General features: G+C 35.6%; 1 protein-coding gene across 5 annotated transcripts in view; it reads right to left on the bottom strand.

The window, feature by feature from the left end:
• The window catches only part of IFT74 (intraflagellar transport 74), a 127092-nt gene that overhangs the window by 34917 nt on the left and 72275 nt on the right, over positions 1 to 19900 (bottom strand). For 2 of the 5 annotated variants that reach the window (XM_049895993.1, XM_049895988.1), the window contains 5 exons: positions 18998 to 19124; positions 13415 to 13578; positions 12506 to 12631; positions 9385 to 9445; positions 5158 to 7310 (listed from right to left, as the gene is read on the bottom strand). In XM_049895993.1, coding sequence (XP_049751950.1) covers positions 7192 to 7310; positions 9385 to 9445; positions 12506 to 12631; positions 13415 to 13578; positions 18998 to 19124 — 597 coding nt within the window. In that variant the 3' untranslated portion in view covers positions 5158 to 7191. Of the gene's footprint in view, positions 1 to 4100; positions 7311 to 9384; positions 9446 to 12505; positions 12632 to 13414; positions 13579 to 18997; positions 19125 to 19900 lie in introns of those variants that run through there. The other 3 variants (XM_049895992.1, XM_049895990.1, XM_049895989.1) reach the window with 3 other exon arrangements.

Here is a 19900-nt window from a genome sequence, read left to right as displayed (position 1 = left end):
CCATCTGGATTATATCAGTGCTGGTATATGTCCAAGGAAACCAGGATACTCGAATACTGCTAATCATGCCATGTTTCTGAGAGCAATCATTATTCTTCCATCTTAAAGTTGAAGAAACTGAAATCTAGACTTAGTAATTCCACGAGGTCATATAACAAGTTAGTGGTGGAGCCTGGATTCAAACGCATAGTGATCTGATCCAAAGCTTGCACTTAACTTCTACACTACAAACCTCATTTAACAATATGGGGCTTGTCTTTAAAAAGTATTCTATAATGGAATAATATTCAGACTTAAACATACTGCTGTATAAGAATACATAATGAGATGTAATAACGTTTTTAAAATTATCAATAGCAAAAGCTTAAATTTTTAAAAACTTTTATTAAAAATATATAAATATTACAGATATGTATCCCCCACGTGTCTGCCAGTTTGTCGTACTGTGGGGGCTTGTGTGTTACTGTGATGCTGGAAGCTATGCCACTGGTATTCAGACACCAGCAGGGTCATGCAGGGAGGACAGGTTTCAGCTGAGCTTCTAGACTAAGACAGACTAGGAAGGAGGACCCAGAAATCTACTTCTGAAAAGCATTAGCCAGTGAAAACCTTATGAATAGCAGCGGAACATTGTCTGATATAGTGCAGGAAGATGAGCCTCCCAGGATGGAAGGCACTCAAAAGATGACTGGGGAAGAGCTGCCTCCTCAAAGTAGAGTGGACCTTAATGACGTGGATGGAGTAAAGCTTCCAGGACCTTCATTTCCTGATGCGGCGTGACTCAAAATGAGAAGAAACAGCTGTAAACATCCATTAATAATCGGAACCTGGAACGTATGAAGTATGAATCTAGGAAAACCGGAAATCGTCAAAAATGAAATGGAACGCATAACCATCGATATCCTAGCATTAGTGAGCTAAAATGGACTGGTATTGGTCATTTTGAATCACACAATCATACAGTCTACTATGCTGGGAATGACAACTTGAAGAGGAATGGAGGTGCATTCATGGTCAAAAAGAATGTTTCAAGATCTATCCTGAAGTACAATGCTGTCAGTGATAGGATAATATCAACATGCCTACAAGGAAGACCAGTTAATACGACTATTATTCAAATTTACGCACCAACCACTAGGGCCAAAGATGAAGAAATAAAAGATTTTTATCAGCTGCTGCAGTCTGAAATTGATCAAACACGCAGTCAAGATGCATTGTTAATTACTGGTGATTGGAATGTGAAAGTTGGAAACAAAGAAGAAGGATCAGTAGTTGGAAAATATGTCCTTGGTGACAGAAAAAATGCCAGAGATCGAATGATAGAATTTTGCAAGACCAACGACTTCTTCACTGCAAATACCTTCTTTCACCAACATAAATGGTGACTATACACATGAACCTCGCCAGACGGAACACACAGAAATCGAACTGACTACATCTGTGGAAGGAGACGAGGAAAAGCTCAATGTCATCAGTCAGAACAAGGCCAGGGGCCAACTGTGGAACAGACCATCAATTGCTCATATGGAAGTTCAAGCTGAAACTGAAGAAAATCAGAGCAAGTCCACGAGAGAAAATATGGCCTTGAGTATATCCCACCTGCATTTAGAGACCATCTCAAGAATAGATTTGATGCACTGAACACTAGTGACCGAAGACCAGGTGAGTTGTGGAATGACATCTAGGACATCACCCATAAAGAAAGCAAGAGTTCACTGAAAAGATGGGAAAGAAAGAAAAGACTAAGATGAATGTCAGAGGAGACTCTGAAACTTGCTCTCAAGCGTGGAGCAGCAAAAGCAAAACGAAAAATTGATGAAGTAAAAGAACTGAACAGAAGATTTCAAAGGGCAGCTCGAGAATACAGAAGTAAAGTATTATAATGACATGTGCAAAGAGCTGGCGATGGAAAACCAAAAGGGAAGAACAAGCTTGGTGTTTCTCAAGCTGAAAGAACTGAAGAAAAAATTCAAGCCTCGAATTGCAATAGTGAAGGATTCTACGGAGAAAATATTAAACGAGGCAGGAAGCATCAAAAGAAGATGGGAGGAATACAGAGTCTTTATGCCAAAAAGAATTAGTCAATTTTCAAACATTTCAAGAGGTGGCATATGATCAGGAACCGATGGTACTGAAGGAAGAAGTCCAAGCTGCTCTCAAGGCATTGGTAAAAAACGAGGCTCCAGGAATTGATGGATTATTGATTGAGATGTTTCAACAAACAGATGCAGCGCTGGAGGTGCTCACTCGTCTATGCCAAGAAATATGGAAGACAGTTTCCTGGCCAACTGACTGAAAAAGATCCATATTTATGCCTATTCCCAAGAAAGGCAATCCAACCGAATGTGGGAATTATAGAACAATATCATTAATATCACAGGCAAGCAAAATTCTGCTGAAGATCATTCAAAAACAGCTGCAGCAGTATATCGACAGGGAACTGCCAGAAATTCAGGCTGGTTTCAGTAGAGACCTGGAACCAGGGATATCACTGCTGATGTGAGATGGATCCTGGCTGAAAGCAGAGAATACCAGAATGATGTTTACCTGTGTTTTACTGACTATGCAAAGGCATTTGACTGTGTGGATCATAACAAACTATGGATAACATTGCGAAGAATGGGAATTCCAGAACACTTAATTGTGCTCATGAGGAACCTTTACATAGATCAAGAGGCAGCTGTACAGACAGAACAAGAGGATACTGATTGGTTTAAAGTCAGGAAAGGTGTGCGTAAGGGTTGTATTCTTTCACCGTACCTATTCAATGTATTCTACAGGGATCAGTCCCTGGAGAAGGGCATCATGCTTGGCAGAGTACAGGGTCAGTGGAAAAGAGGAAGACCCTCAACGAGGTGGATTGACAGAGTGGCTGCAACAATGAGCTCAAGCATAACAATGACTGTAAGGATGGCACAGGACCGGGCAGTGCTTCGTTCTGTTGTGCATAGGGTCGCTATGAGTTGGAGCCAACTCGACGGCACCTAACAACAACAACAACATTCAATCTGTATGCTGAGCAAATAATTCAAGAAGCTGGACTATATGAAGAAAAGCGGGGCATCAGGATTGGAAGAAGACTCATTAACAACCTGCGTTATGCAGATGACACAACCTTCCTTGCTGAAAGTGAAGAGGACTTGAAGCACTTACTAGTGAACATCAAAGACCACAGCCTTCAGTATGGATTGCACATCAACACAAACAAAACAAAAATCCTCACAACTGGACCAATGAGCAACATCATGATAAACGGAGAAAAGACTGAAGTTGTCAAGGATTTCATTTTACTTGGATCCACAATCTAAATCCATGGAAGCAGCAGTCAAGAAATCAAAAGATGCATTGCATTGGGTAAATCTGCTGCAAAGGACCCCTTCAAAGTGTTGAAGAGCAAAGATGTCACCTTGAAGACTAAGGTGCGCCTGACCCAAGCCATGGTATTTCCAATCGCATCATATGCATGTGAAAGCTGGACAATGAATAAGGAAAACTGAGCAAGAATTGATGTCTTTGAATTGTAGTGTTGGCGAAGAATATTGAATATACCATGGGCTGCCAAAAGAATGAAGAAATCTGTCTTAGAAGAAGTACAGGCAGAATGCTCCTTAAAGGCAAGGATGGCAAGACTGTATCTTACATACTTTGGACATGTTGTCAGGTGGGATCAGTCCCTGGAGAAGGACATCATGCTTGGCAGAGTACAGGGTCAGTGGAAAAGTGGAAGACCCTCAGAGAGGTGGATTGACACAGTGACTGCAACAATGAGCTCAAGCATAACAACGATTGAAAGGACGGCTCAGGACCGGGCAGTGCTTCATTGTGTTGTGCATAGGGTCGCTATGAGTCGGAACTGACTCGATGGCACCTAACAACAACAACGTAGATATGTATGACAGATGTACATCAAAAGAGGCTAGTGAAATCAAAGGTAATTTTTCTCTTCATTCTGCTTATCTGTCTTTTCTGAATTTTCTACCTTTGTATTAAAAACGTCTTTGTAAAGATATTCAGTTTCAGTTCTCAAACTGTGGATCTGTAGTTTTACAATATAACCTACTTTATTTAAAAAGCTACATGAAATGAAAAATACAATAGATTACAATTCCATAGTGGTATATTCTTCATTTCTTCTTTAAATCTAAACAGTAAAATTTACTAAGGTTGTTTATGCTGGAATTGTATAGCAAAAGGAAAGAGCTACAGAAAAATTGGCCCAGGGGACAGAAGAACCCTGGAGTTACCACTAACTAGCCTTTTATCTCTAGTGTGAATGGCACTACTCCACGCTCTGATCCTGGCACTGAATTCTGCACCTTAACGCGAGACCAGATTATTGGCCACAGGAAGGACTCCCCAGTTAGTCAAAGAGTATCGAGAAGTCATATTTACTTATTGATAGAGGATAAGGACAGGAAAAACAAAGACTTGCTAGCTTTCCCATGTTGGTCTTCATTACTCAGCATGTTTGTTCAGTCTGTAGCTTCTTTCCACATGACTTGCAAGGTGTTATTTTAATGCAAATAGAACTTACTGAGTACTGTACAGACTGAGGAAGAGCCGGTTTGTATAGATATTAGTCTCCAGCTCTATCCCAGCAGAGAATATTCTTGTTGGGTTTGTTGGAAGGCTCTGAGAGGAAGGAAGACATGAACGAGAATTTCCCTCAGATAACACATTTTAGTTTAAAGAAATTCTACTCAATTATGTTTCCCAAATATAATATATAAGATGAGTAATTTGGAAGGGAAGTTGGAAACCTTCCTTTTTTCAAGAAATTTTCAATGATTTTTTTTTCTGCCAAACTTCCCATTGCTATAACGCAAACACATGTATTTAATGGATAGGCTAACCTAACTCCTACTTTCTTTCTGGTTAAAGACTGGCTCAGTCCTAGTTAGAGTGAATTAGTGCACATATGCTTTCCACAAGTTAAGGTACAAACTATGTACAGGACTTTATCTGAATTTCTATTGCATTTCTAAGCATCATATTACATCCTAGAGACAATTTTGAAAGTGCAAAAAAACACAATGGAAACTAAAGTCACCCACAATCTCACCATTCAGGGAAAACTTATTAATAGTAAAAAATTATAAAGTTAGTAAAACATAGAGGCATTTGAATTCTCTTTGAAAAGGGGGAAACAAAGGTTACCTGTCCACAAATATGTTTCCCAGATTCTTTTCCTCCTTGGAAGTATCTAAGAAGCAGAAATAGTGTGGTAAAGAAATGTACGAGTCAGTTCTTTAGCCTAAGCCACACATGCACTCATACCTGTGGTTATTACTGTATAGAAGAGGAACATTTTCCAGGAGTCAGACATATTCAGAAAGAGTCTTCTAATCACCGACTTACAGTAATACTTCAGGAATGAATGAAAGGCTAGACAAACTCATCAAAATCCAATACTTTTTATTTCTACAGAATTTAAGACTTCATTCTCTTTAACCTCCAGAAGCATAAAGATAAAAAATTTTATTTTATTTTTTTGCCTTTAAATTTAATAAATATTTTCTGCTCCCAATTTCCAAAGGAAAATTCTACAACCATGGTCAAAGAAATCTATGGTGGCTAGAAAGGGACACATTCAGGAGTCACTTGGAGAAGGCAAATAACCATCCAAAAGACTTGAAAGGATGACATGCTATTGGTGTATAAAGTATATTAGCTGTAGAAAGTCTATTTCTTAGAACACATGTCTCATGTGACCTGTACTCTGTGAAAATAAAGGTCCTGAGGACAAATATGTTTGGTAATACACTATGGATTTACTTCTCTTGAGATTATTGGATATTAGCATATTAAGGGCTTTGAGCAGTCAAGAAGAAAAACAATTTACTTTTGTTTCAAAGAGTGTTTCTGAAATTTCTTTGATTATGGATCCTTTGGTGGTCTAACAGCTACTAATAACTTGAGGAACTGAGGATCTGAGGAAGATATGTGAAAAGCTGTCGCCTTAATGGATGCATCACTGTACAGGACCTTCAGCCATATCAGTAATAGAAAGTTAACCGAGGTCAACAACGCTCACTCCACTACCTAAACTCACACAGACTAAAGTTCAATAATTTACAGTGGGAAATACTTACTTCAAGAAAGCAACATGCACAGGTAAATTTTATGGATGTAAATCATATCTCAATACAGCTGTTTTCTTCTTTTGTTGCTGTCGTTTTTTAAGAAATCAGTTTGCTTTGTTTCAGGAATATAGACTAGAGATACTTTGTGAACATGAGATCAGAGCTAAAGGAGAACATTTTTAAAGAATATTTTAGGCTAAAGGAAAAGTTTAAAAGAATATTTTCTGTGGGCCAAGGTGACTCATTCCTGTCCCACAAGAGAGGATAAATACATCTTTAGTTATTATAATATCTCTCAGATTCTCCGCCTCTCTCCCCTGAACAATGCTGGATAAATACTATATAAGTCTACTTCTTCTAGTTTCTCCTTTCCAATGTGCTGGCTAATGCTTATAAATCAATCTCTTCAGGTCGTCCTAACGGTACAAGAGCATCAATGTGTACTCTACAGTGGGAATGAACAACAGTAGCCACAGCCCAAAACAGCCCACCACATGCACAGCATTCCTTCTAAACCTCATGTTTTTCCTGGCATGACATGTGGCTGAATCTTTTAATAACACAAAGATTAAAAGCTTTTATTTACAAATCTTTAGGAACAGCTGATATGTAAAGAATATGCTATATATTTACCTGTGGCTTTATATGCTCTAAAATACATCAAATATACTCTGAGAAATAAGGCTCAAAGCTAAATGTCTCCCTTGTATTCTTACTGTCTTTTTCTAGAAGCAAAAATTGATAAGGTTGATATAAGCACTAAATCTGCATCACACTCCAGGCATCCCTCCTAGAGCTGACGCCTGAAAAGGTGATTCCTTTGAATGAACTCTTGATGGTCACTTTTAGTTTCGCCCCGTTCTTTAAGATATTTTTATCAACACTACAAAACAAATAAAAATATCATAAAAAGAAGTTACTTTTTTATAAGTACATTATTGAACTATTATGTTATTTAAAATATCTCTTATCAAAGAGGCCACAACAATTATAGCGTTCAGAAATTTTAAGTAAAACTTTCCAAGGGGAAGCTTCTGTTTTACAGTCAGCTTGTACAAAGTTTAGCAGCAAGAGGATACTTATATGGGGACTTGCAGTTGGGTTAGACTCAGTTTCTACTAGTGTTATGTAGAGCATCCACGATGGTTTTGTTGTATTCTGCAATCTGCTTGCTCACATTCTTCATAATTGGTCGGTAATCACTCTCTTGACTCTTGGTTGCTATGACTAATTACGAGTTAAGGGGAAACACTGTCAATAGAAATATTAACCTAATTATGGATCAGAAAGGAATCAAATCATACCAGTAATTTTTTAAATGAAAACTGAAGATGGTATAGAAAAAGCATAATTAGAATATTTTTTAAAAATCTACTGTCATTTTAACAGATTAAGCATCAATTAAAATCTGAAAGGCCAAGTAAAATTTGTTTCAAAAGGTTTACCTACAGCATAAAGGCTTTTTTTACATTTAATGTTATGTATCTAAAACTAATTCTATTTTTGGAACAATCTAGTATTCAGAAGAATCAAGTTCTCTAGAGTAAAATATAGAATTTCGGGCAAATTTCTAGACTTTGTTCTGATTTAAAATCACTTTCTTGATGTTGCACAAAATCTGGACTTTAGCATATTGTGATTATAAGTTTTCTGTTTTTAAACTAAGCTGTACTACTGTCTCAGTCATCTAGTGCTGCTGTAACAGAAATACCACAAGTGGATGTCTATAACAAATAGAAATTTACTTTCTCACAGTCTGGTAGGCTAGAAGTCCAAATTCAGGGTGTCATCTCCAGGGGAAGGCTTTCTCTCTCTGTTGGCCTTCTCATCAATCTTCCCTTGGACTAGGAGCTTCTCCATGCAGGGCTCCTGGGTCCAAAGGACAGGCTCTGCTCCTGGCACTGCTTTCTTGGTGGTGTAAGGTCCCCCCTTTCTGCTCACTTCCCTTTCCTTTTAATCTCTGAGAGATAAAAGGTGATGCAGGCCACACCCCAGGAGAACTCCCTTTACACTGGATCAGGGATGTGACCTGGGTAAGGGTGTTACAATCTCACCCTAATCCTCTTTAACACAAAAGTACAATCACAAAATGGAGGACAACCACACAATACCTAATCAAGTTGACACATATTTGGGGCGGGGGGACACAAGTCAATCCATGACAACTACCAATAGGAATAGAGCACCTAAAGCTTCTTAACTGGAGGTAAGCCTGGGTCCATGCTGCCCCTGAGCTGCAGGTCGGCAGCATCCTAAAGGACGGCCTATGCTAGCAGTGAATCAAGATCTGGTTCTCCAAGCACAGATGTCCTTGAAAAGGTCAAAGAAGGAAACAGGTAACAACTTTTGGAGAAGCGTTTCTTACAACTCCGCAATACGTTTCCTCAGCAATTGTTGTCTCCTAAGTGAGTAGATGGGAGAGAGTCTCATCTTGGTACAAATAAAATCACATTCAATTCAAAGAGGGATGAGCTTGAAAGTCAAATTTTTCATGACCTTACTTGTTTATCTCCCTTTGCAGCCCAGATATCCAAGCTACAGCATTTAAACAATAACATATATATCTTTTATACGAGTCAGAATCAACTCGGCAGCAACTGGTTTGGTTTGGTTTTGGTTTCTATAGTTATATATGAAGCCCTGGTCACGCAGTGGTTAAGAAATCAGCTGCTAAACAAAAGGTTGGCAGTTTGAATCCACCAGGTGCTACCTGAAAACCCTATAGGGCAGTTCTATTCTGTCCTATAGGATCATTATGAATTGGAATCAACTTGATGGCAATTTTTTTTAAAATAGTTACATATACGCATATATAGCTATATCTATTTTTATATATAATTCTCCTGATTCTTAGAGAAAGAAATATTAATTTCACTATAGTGATGATAAAATTGAGGCTGATTAAATAAATTTCTCAAAGCCTATAGTTTTAAGTGCTAGACTCAACATTTAAAACTAGATCAGACCTAATTCTAAAATCTATGTACTTTATACTCATGCCACATTATGATTTGTACCCCTTTTTGGTATTTCCCAAAGTGTGCTTTCTATTAGGTACTTTGGTATATGTGTGTATACATATATAAATATATATATACACATATATATATTTATATCTCTCTTATAGAGTAAAAACTAAGTCTTTTTAATTCATTGCCCAGATGTTTTAGCTCAATGTTTTGTACATATTAGGCATTTGATAAATGTGTACTTAATTGAGTTTTAAAGAATTTAAAAGTCTTTAAAGAAACTGCTAGAAAAAAATCAATGTCAAGTTCAGTTTCAGCTTTTTAAAGGATACATTCCTTCATCACAAAGTTATTTTGCTCATAGTGTTGCCACTTCCTCTCCAAATTTGTAAGCTAAAAACACAAAAGAAAAATGTTAACAAGTACCCAAGATTCAAACAATTATGCATCCTTTTAACAGGATAAGAAAAAAATTTCAACTTTTACTGACATAAAGCCATGGTAGATAAAAAAGAAATTTAGGAAAAATTAAGCAACGGTAAACACATTAATAAATAAATCTAAATTCTGTAATTGGTTTTACTCGATGCATTTATTTTAACTAGAAAATATTACATCAATGAACATCGCAACTGAAAGCAATTTATGGTTTTTCTCTTCCTAAAAGAACCTGAAAAGAAGAACAGGACATGATAGGACTCTCTCCTTGAAATCTGGACATCTACTGCTACAAATGTAATATATATTCTAACATTGTCAAAGGTTCAGCTATATAGGAGAAACTTCCTTATTTCCAGGGCTAAATTTCCTGTCTAATTCCACAGGCTGTGATAAGAACAGAGCTGCAGTGTGAAGATTATACAAGAGCTGGCAAAAAGTTGGCACAGTTACAATAATTTCTGCATCAACAGGAAGCTAATGTGGATATTATATTGATGGTTGCTTCCTCAGAAGACAATTTTACTGTTATAGAATTAAGTTGTTTTTCTGATTTAATTAACCTTGTAACTCTGGGTTATGGTGTTTCTTTTTTAAGATGCACACAGTTTTTTCCATAGGCAAAGGACTGTCTGGAAAACGAAACACTAAAATAATGTTCATCCTGGGCATTTCGAAGAAGTAATGATCTTTTTAAAAAATATGATTATGGAAGAAACATTAATTATGTTTCTTACTACCCTTATGTTAAACTTATTTTCAGGGCATAAGTTCAGTTCTGATGTAGCATCCATCCCATTGTTTCCTCCAAAGAGAATAAATCTAGATATTAGGGTGAATTGTAATTAATTACGTGAACTGTATCTGTTATGAATTAGCACTACTAAATCAGATTTAGCTTCCCCAGATAGGGTCTTAAAGTTAGGAGGGACTCAAGGAAGCAGTCTGCACTTTTTGGCAGTAAATCTCTAGTAATCTTTTGCAAGGTCAAGTACCAGACTTTTTGCTCTTTGTTTCATACAAAGAGGTGGCTATAAATGCAACAGACCTCTTAAGTGCTACACAAATAATGCTACAGTTGAAAGGCTGGCAGTTCAATCTCACCCAGTGGCTGGCTCTGAGGGAGAAAGATCTGGTGATCTGCTTTTGTACAAATTACAGCCAAGAAAACCCCATGGGGCAGTTCTACTCTGTCATATGGGGTCGCTATGAGTCAGGATTGACTCAACACCCGATAACAAAAACATACCTTATTTCAAGAGTCTGTTGACTAAAATTATTTACAGATGCCAAAAACCATTTTCCAAGAAAACAGCTTTCATTTGATCAAATATTACAGAAAAGGATTTTAAATTGTGGGTTATGGCAGAGTTAGAAATATGATTCCACTTAATGTGGGAATAAACAAGTAGCCACTGACTGGCTGTAAAAATAGTGTTTGCAAGTGTTTTCCTCCTTAAGTCATGTATTCAGTGGAAGAGGAGGGCCAATCAATATTCCATAAGAAACATCAATCTTTCTAAGAGCTATTCAAGGCAACGACATCACAAACTTTTTCTTACATTTCTTTTCCAGCACCTATCTCCACTCTAAACAGTCCAAGATTTTGCCACTTACATCTCTGTATCTAGGTTTGTATATTATGAAGTAGAGACGGAATAGCTGACTGGTAATTTGAATCATGTAATTTAGTGACTTATAAGCTTTTAGTAGTGTGGCAAAACTTCTACGAAACTCTACTCCTTTCAGAAGACTATAAGGCATATCTTTTTTAAAAATGGTACATCCATATAATGGAACAGCTGCTGTCGTGAAAATGACGTCATTGGAAAAGCAAAGAGCATGAAAATATTTAAGAAAATAAATGTTTAAAGGCTATATGTATGATTTCAATTTTTTATAAAAGAAACAATATTATTACTATGCATGTATAATTACAAAAAGTCTACAAGGATATTATACCAAAATGTTAACACTGGTTATTTCTAGGTAGTGGGAAATCAAGTGACATTATTGTTCTCTACCATGATCATATTACTATATAAAGAAAAGGAATAAACTTTTAACGCATTTAACATTTATAAACTAGAGTTGAAAATTGCTAATACAGACTAATAGATATGAAAATAGCCAATCTTTTTCAAACCATAATCACTGATTTTGCCCATGACATATAGCGCTTTATTCAGTCATCCAACAAATACTTATTGAACATGTATTATGTGTCAACCACTAACATTTACGAGGATAAAGTGAGTAAGACAGACATTTCTCACAGTGTTCATAATCTAGAATAACCTCAGACATTGTTCAGGTAATTAGTAGTGGGATGAGTGATATGAAACCAGTGATTTTAAAACCAGAAATAACCTAAAAGTCCTATAATAGGGGAGTAGAATATTATACAGCTATTAGCAATCATATTTTAGAAAAAACATCTGTTGACAGGGAGAAGTAGTATTTATGATAGTTAAATCATCAAAAGCAGGCTTCAAATAATAAAACAATATAATACCATTTCTGCAAATGTAAAAGTAAATATGCATCTATTTATGTATATATATAAATGTGTGTGTACATAAAACATACACATAGACTAGAAGGACTCACAGCAAAATGACAAGAGTTATCTCTTTTGGATTGTGGGATATAAGTCATTAGGGTTTATTTTGTGATTTTTACGGATTTTCAAAGTTTCTGCACTAGAAATGCTTTACTTTAAAATTTTTTTAAAGCTAGTACCCAGAATATCATAATGGTTGTGCCCAGAACAGTAGGTTTTAATACAGGCTTGCAGAAGGAGGAAAGTAGTAGTTAATCCATTCTGAGTGGCGATTGGCGAGAATCTGGCTATCTTCAGAGCCAGAAGGAAGAATCTGGAAAGTATATAAAGTACATAAAAAAATAATAAAAATAAGGATTGTTTTGGGGTGAAAAATACAAATTAAGAGAACTGGACAGGTAGCCTAAAAGGAGAAATGAATTCCAGAAGCTATTATTTTTTTTTCTTCTTACCTGAGAATGTGTCTCATTTTCTTGCAATTGTGTTTTTAGTGTCTCATACTCAATGTTTAACTTCTCCATTATTTTCTTAAAGGCATTTCTACGAGTTGATAATACTGTTCTCTCCTGGTGTAGTTTCTATATAGACCGAAATAGAATAACAGGCCATAGTAAATATCTGGTAAGCCAACACAAACTGTACTTGACAAATAATTTCCATGACTGTATTCTGATATATTTTACCAAGGCTGTAAGTACTCTAAAACATGTTTGTAAAAATATCCTTTGAACTAGAAAAAGCTAGGTTAACATTAACTATATAAAGATTAACTCAATGCTGTTACCTGTCCCTACCTCACCAAATTTAAATTATAAATGTAAATAGCAATGAAAAGCCACTGACAAGTTTAAGTATGGAAGTGTCATAATCAAATCTACATTTGGTCAAATGCTCTGTGTGAAGTAGCAGCTTGGAGTTCCTAAAAAAAAAAAAATTTTTTTTTTTTTAGGTGGTGGAAATGGCTAATGTTCTCAGCTGCTAATGAAAAGGTTGAAGGTTCAAGTCCATCCAGAGACTCCTCAGAAGAAAGGCCTGGTGATCTACTTCTGAAAATCATCCACCGCAAACCCTAGGGAGGGCAATTCTACTCCGACGCTGACGGGGTCATCAAGAGTTGGAGTCAAGTAAACAGCAATTGGTTTTTAAGCAGTAGCTTATCTCTTGCTTTTTGATTTTTGTCTTCTGTTTAAAATTTTAAGTCATTCTAAATTCCTTACATGTAAACAGTTTTATTAATTTTTCTTAGCTTATATGTCAATAATCAACTAAAAATAATAAATCCCATAGACTACATTTATGTTAAATTTGAGCAAGAAGAAACAATATGAACTGTAATTTTATAAGAGTCTGTTAGTATTTACCTTTTTCTTTTCTTCACCTGACGATTTCAAAGCTGGCAAATCATTATATGTCTCCAGATCAGTTGTCATTTGCTTAATTTTACCTTTTAGAGAATGTTGTTCCTCAGTCATCTTACTTTCCAGAAGCTCCATTTTCTGTAGATCCAACTGTAGACGTTGACTATCTGAAACATAGGAATTCAAGGCCATAATTAACCAAAGTTTTATTCCTTTCACATAAGGAAATGTAATACAAGCGTTAAAAATTATGTTTTAGGAGAATATCTATACAAGTAGCATATGTTCACTGTAACCATTAATCTTTTCTTGGTTAAACAGTGCTGTCTGATATATATTTGCCACACCCGCCTCCATGATCACACAAACATATAAAAACATACATAGGTATTTTCTCTTACCTAATTTTCTTTTTTAATGATATATACTATGAGATCAAAACAAAACTCATTACCATTGAGTCAATTCCGACTCATAATGACCCTAAGGGTGGAGTACAAGTGCCCCATAGGGTTTCCAAGGAGTAGCTGGTGGCTTTGAACTGCCAAACTTTTGGTTAGCAGACACTCAACCACAGTGCCACCAGGGCCACGTACATATATTGCACAATTTTATAGTTATATATATATATATATACCTTGTGTGTGTCTCATTATTCCATTCAAAAGTACTAAGTTTCTATTATGCACTAGGAAATTAATACAATGTTTCCACTCAAGGAGCTATGCTCTAGAGGTGGAACCAGGCAATTATACAAGCACTTACAATACACTGGATAGCTGCTATGAAGAGTAGTAAAGAGGGCCATAGAGCATATGGCAGGGGTCAGGAACATTCTCTAAATACATACTTTTTCACTGATTACATGTGCTTAGGTATGATTTTCTTTGTATTAATTCTGCTTGGGATTACAGTGAGCTCCTTGGATCTGTAAACTTAAGTTTTTCATCAAATTTGGGAAATTTTCAGCCATTATTTTTTCAATTATATTTTCTCCCTTATTCTTTCTCTCCTCCTGGGATTCCAATTACATGCGTGTTAGACAACCTGATTTTGTCCCACAGGTCATCTCAGTTCCATTTTTATTTACTCTTCAGATTGGATAATTTCTATTTATCTAGCTTCAAGTTCAATAATTCTTTTTTCTGCTGTCTCTGATCTTCTATTAAGATTATTAATTTTTCTCTTTAGTTGTATTTTTCAATTATGGAATTTTCATTTGTTTCTCTTTTGTAATTTCCATTTCTCTGTGAGATTCCCCATCTGTTCATTTATTATGACTTTGTTTTTCTTTAAGCCCTTGAACATGTTTATAAAGTTTTAAAATCTTTTTTTTCTTTCATTTTACTATCTGAATTATCTCAGGCTCATTTTTTTCATCTCAATATCTGGATTATCTCAGGTTCAGTGTAGTGTGACTGCTTTTCCTCTTGAGTCACATTTTCCTGTTTCTTCACGTTAGTAATTTTTTATAGTGAAGTGAACATTGTAAATGATATGTTGTAGAGACTCTGGGTTCTACTGTGTGCCTCTGAAGAGTGTTGATTTTTATTATAATGAGCAGTAAACTTCACTGGATTCAAACTCCTAACTCTGTCTCCACTGGGATGAGCACCATCTAAAATCTTTACTCAGTTCTTTCGGCTTCCAGCTGCTGCATTCTACCCTGGAGTCTACCTGATGCATGTATAGTTCAGTAGTCAGACAAAGATTGGGGTGGAGTTTATACACAGCTTTTAACACTTAGCCTCCCTCCTTTCAAAGACTTCTCCTTTAATTCTCCAACCATATTTAACAAAAACTGATACATGGCAGGACTTAAATGCTGTGGAGAAGGGGCTTTTTGGTGTTGAATTCATATCTCTGTAGGGTTGGGAATAGTTATGAGGAGAATCAACGTGCTGAACAAGTCATAGCCTTATGATATTTTAATGCCCTAAATAGGAAATGCACTTGTAGATATTTTAGCTGTCTGCTGAAAACGGCTATATAAATCTAACTGCAAGTTTAATTTGAAGATATATTAATATTAGGAAAATAAATTTAGGAAGTATACAAATTGATTTTCTCTAGAAATTGCTTTTTCTAGGAGAAAAGAGCTGGTTGGTATAGGGTAAAGTTTATCATCCTTTAACAACAGGTCTCTCTGAAAAGCTAAAAGCTTCTCTAAGGGAAGAGACAGGAAGAGGATGCAGTCTAGTTCCTTCTGATATGCTGTGAAGCTGCAAAGTTTACCAAGCAGTGTGTACATAGTAGCAAAATCTCAGAAGGATCTACTTTGACCTGGGGAAATGTGTCTGAAATATTCTGCCATCAGCACATTTGTTTACTCCCTGGAGTTTCCTTTCTCAAAATATAAATAAAAACTAATGCTGACAGATTCCTTGCCTTTTTACTCATGCAGTGCACCAGCATTTCTCAACTTTTTCTTCATTACCGTCCCCTCGGGAGTCTTTTTTATACTTTTTTTTTCCCCTAATAACATCCCCCGCACATGAAATATTTATATCACATACTGTATATCTTTATGTATCACAAATCATGATAATATCTCTGATTTTTTTCACCTTCCCTCCGAGAAGTACGAGTCCCAATTTTAAACAAAGGGTTGAATTTATTAAAAAAAAAATTCTAATTCTAGGTTTGGGAAACAATTCACAAAAGTGGAACACAAAAAATCCATTATCTCTGAAAGAAGAACAAGAATATTATAAATCTCTTATGGTGATTCCCAAATTTGTTGCAGTTCAGGGACAGTGTTGGAGAGAGGAAGTAATTTACTTACTTAGACTAAATTAACACTTAAAAATAACTCATGAATAAAACTGAAGGAAGCAGAATCTTCAACCCTTAGTAAGCAAAATTTCTAGTAAAATCCTTCTCAAGTAATAAACTGAATTTTTATCTCCATTGAAGCCAGCTTTCATTCTTCTTCAACTGAACATCTCTGCAGAAAATACAATCTCTAGACTTCACAAGGAAATATAAACACAAAGTATTAAAATATAGATGGAATACAAAGTCCTGATTATGAAATTTGTTTCCTGGTATTAATTTTTACCTTTAAAAAATGTACATTTCTCGACAGTCATAATACAAAGATAGCTTTAAGGGGTAAAAACTTGTTGAATTAATGTTGACACATAAATAAACACACTATAATATAAAACACAAAACAGTTGTTTTCTAATGGGAGTAATTAAACCTAAAATTCTTTTGTATATAAGAAAAAAGAAAAGAAAAATTTAAAAATGCTCATGGTCAAGCCAATAGGAGGCAAAAACCAGGTTAGAATATGCCTCCTCTAGTTGTTTGGCACATACTTCAGATACACAAAACTATAGTAAACAAATTGTTTAAAAATCGGGGCAGGTAATATTCTTAAATGTATAGAATAATAGCAATTATCTACTTATATCATTAATCTAAATTCAATAATACATTAATAGCATTTAGTATGCATTTATAAAATCATAATCCCTTATTTGAAACTCATATGCAGTTGTGTTTCAGGATTCAGAATTCCTCAGGTCTTAGGAAAGTAATATAATGTATATACTGATTACTACATAACTCCCCTTAGCAAGGTATGAGGCCGCACCCTGTAATCAATTACGTGAATATTTTTGCAGCAGAAAGTATGAGTAATCAGACCAGGTGGGATAAATTAAGATTTTAAATAGCCTCATGTCAAATACGGTCAGGTTAGGTTTAGCTACCATGACCTTTTTGGATTTCAGAATTCCAGATTAAGTATTGTGGATCCATTATTTCGTCTCAAGATTCTTTCACCACTTTTATGTTAGAAAGTATTAATTAATGTTTATACCAATAATTACATTATATTAATAAATATTAATTTATTTCCCATGATGTCACTAACTTCCAGAGAGTCATTCCAAGTAGACAAAAAGATAGCTAATTTAAAGTCACCACACACTAGCATATCCACAATAAAGAGCACACATGGCTAGAATCCACTGGTAGAAAAACCAAAGATTCCATATAAATTTTTACATAATTTTTACTGTAGGCTCTTTAAGCTCAATCTTGTATATTTATTTCTAATCTCTACCTGCAACATCCAAATGACAGCTACTAGCCATATGTGGTTTTTGAGCACTTGTACTGTTTTAATGTGTCTAACTCAAATTGAGATGTGCTGTAAATATAAAATATCTCACTAACAATTTTATATTGATTACATGTTGAAATGATAATATTTTGGAATAATTGGGTTAAATAAAATGTTATTAAAATTAATCTCACCTGTTTGCTTTTACCTTTTTAATGTGGCTACTAGAAAATATTAAATACCATATTTTTACACAAATAATGCGTGCCTTCTACGTTTGTTTGCCAACCATGCCCTACACCCATGAGGTATTTTCATAAGTGTGCTAAACTAATTTTTTTTACAGAAACATAAAAAAATTGGCACAGTGGCACTAATGAAAATACCTCAAGAGGGGAGGGCATGATTGGCAAACAAATGGAGAAGACACGTTACTTGCATAAAAATATGGTAGGTGGCTGGCATTATATTTCTATTGCATGGAACTGCTCTAGACTCATGCTAGTCATTATGCCTGAAACTAATTAATACTACAACATTACCTCCTCTAGGGTGCCTCTGCTGGCTACCCAAGACTAGACTAGATATGCATCCTACATACTGCAATCACTCCATATGCTTACTTCTGTCATAGTACCATTTTACTGTATTATAATTGTATATTTGTCTGTCAGTTCACTGGGTTGAAAATATCCTTGAAAAAAACAGACAGAATCCACCCAGAAGTGCCTTGGAAGAAAGGCCTGAAGATTTGCTTCTAAAAGGTCACAGCCTTAAAAAGTCTATGGAGCACAGTTCTACTCTGACAAATATGGGGTTGCCCTGAGTCAGAATTTTACTTCATGGCAAATTTTTTTTTTTTTTTTTTTGGTACACCCACATTACAGCACAGGTATGAGGCAAGTATTCAACAGTAAAACAAAATCAAACCCCTTGCTGTCAAGCCAGTTCTGACCCACGACAACCCTATAAGACAGAGTAGAACTGCCCCATAGAGTTTCTAAGGTTGTAATCTTTATGGAAGCAGACTGCCACATCTTTCCCCCATGGAGCAGCTAAACTGCCAACCTTTTGGTTAGCTGCTGAGCACTTTAAACACTGTGCCACAATGGCTTCATAAGTATTCAATAAATGTTATTAAATAAATGAGAATATCACAATGTAATACTAACAAGATGATGTAAGAAGACCACACAAAATTCTGAGACTACAAATGATTGAGGTATCCAACCCATTGCCATTGAGTTGATTTCGACTCAGAGACTGTATAGAACAGAGTAGAACTGCCCAATAGGGTTTCCAAGGAGCACCTGGCGGATTCGAACTGATGACCCTTTGGTTAGCAGCTGCAGCACTTAACCACTACGGCACCAGGGTTTCCGACTGAGGCAATGAGCAATCGTTATTTCCAGTGAAGGAGGCTTTCAAGAAAATAACATCAATAAATATTAAAAACTCCTATCTGCTATAGAAAAAAAAAGGGATATTAAAATTAAGGTTTGTTTTCTCACCTGAAGTCAAATTCCTAGCTGTGCTTTGTGATTTCTGCATTTCAGTAGATTTAAAACTGAGGTCATCCTGCATCATCTTCAGCTCTTGGTTGGTGATAGAGGATATCTGTTTCATACGATTTATATTCTATATTTGCAGAGAAATAAAAATGCAAAGATTCCACTGATTTAATGCTACAATAAAACACTTGGAAAATACTTAAAAAATGTAGTGTTTTGAATAGGTATTCTTTTTTGAAATATATCATTCATTGGTTTTTCTCAGTAAGTAGAGGTTAAAATACAGAATTATTTCTTGTTCATTTGCTTTACTTATTTGACTTTGGGAAAAATTCATCTACATTGCTTTAGGAACTGATCTGGAGTCTTAAAATATTCAGAATATTGAAAAGAGATCGTGTGTTTTTCCTCCTGTGGTAATACATATAGTAAACCAACCCACTGCTGTCGAGTCAATTCTGACTCACAGAGACCCTACAGGACAGAGAACTACCCCAAAGAGTTTCCAAGGAGCACCTGGTGGATATGAACTGTCAACTTTTTGGTTAGCAGCCGTGGCACCTAACCATTATGCCACCAGCGTTTCCATTACTTATAGTAGATGTTTAATAAACATTTTTGATGAATCAAGATACTCATAAAGTGAAAAAGAATCCCTTCTAGTTACAATGCAAATTAAAGTGTAAAAATATGGTAACACTCCCAAAATAATGTCTAGATTTTAAAATTATCTATGCAAATGTTATTTTTACAAGTTCTGAACAACTAAAAGAAAAACTTAACACTTACAATGCATTAGTGTCTCACTTAGTGATGACAACTGATGTCATATATATGTCATCCTTCCTCCCTATTGCTCTAATTAGCTGACATTTTGTTAGGGAGATAAGAATTAATAACTTA

The sequence above is a fragment of the Elephas maximus genome, chromosome 9 (genome assembly GCF_024166365.1).
Source record: "Elephas maximus indicus isolate mEleMax1 chromosome 9, mEleMax1 primary haplotype, whole genome shotgun sequence".
NCBI classification, from domain to species: Eukaryota; Metazoa; Chordata; class Mammalia; order Proboscidea; family Elephantidae; genus Elephas; species Elephas maximus.
The sequence above is the reverse complement of the archived record's forward strand: the minus strand, read 5'-3'. Positions and strand labels throughout refer to the sequence as shown.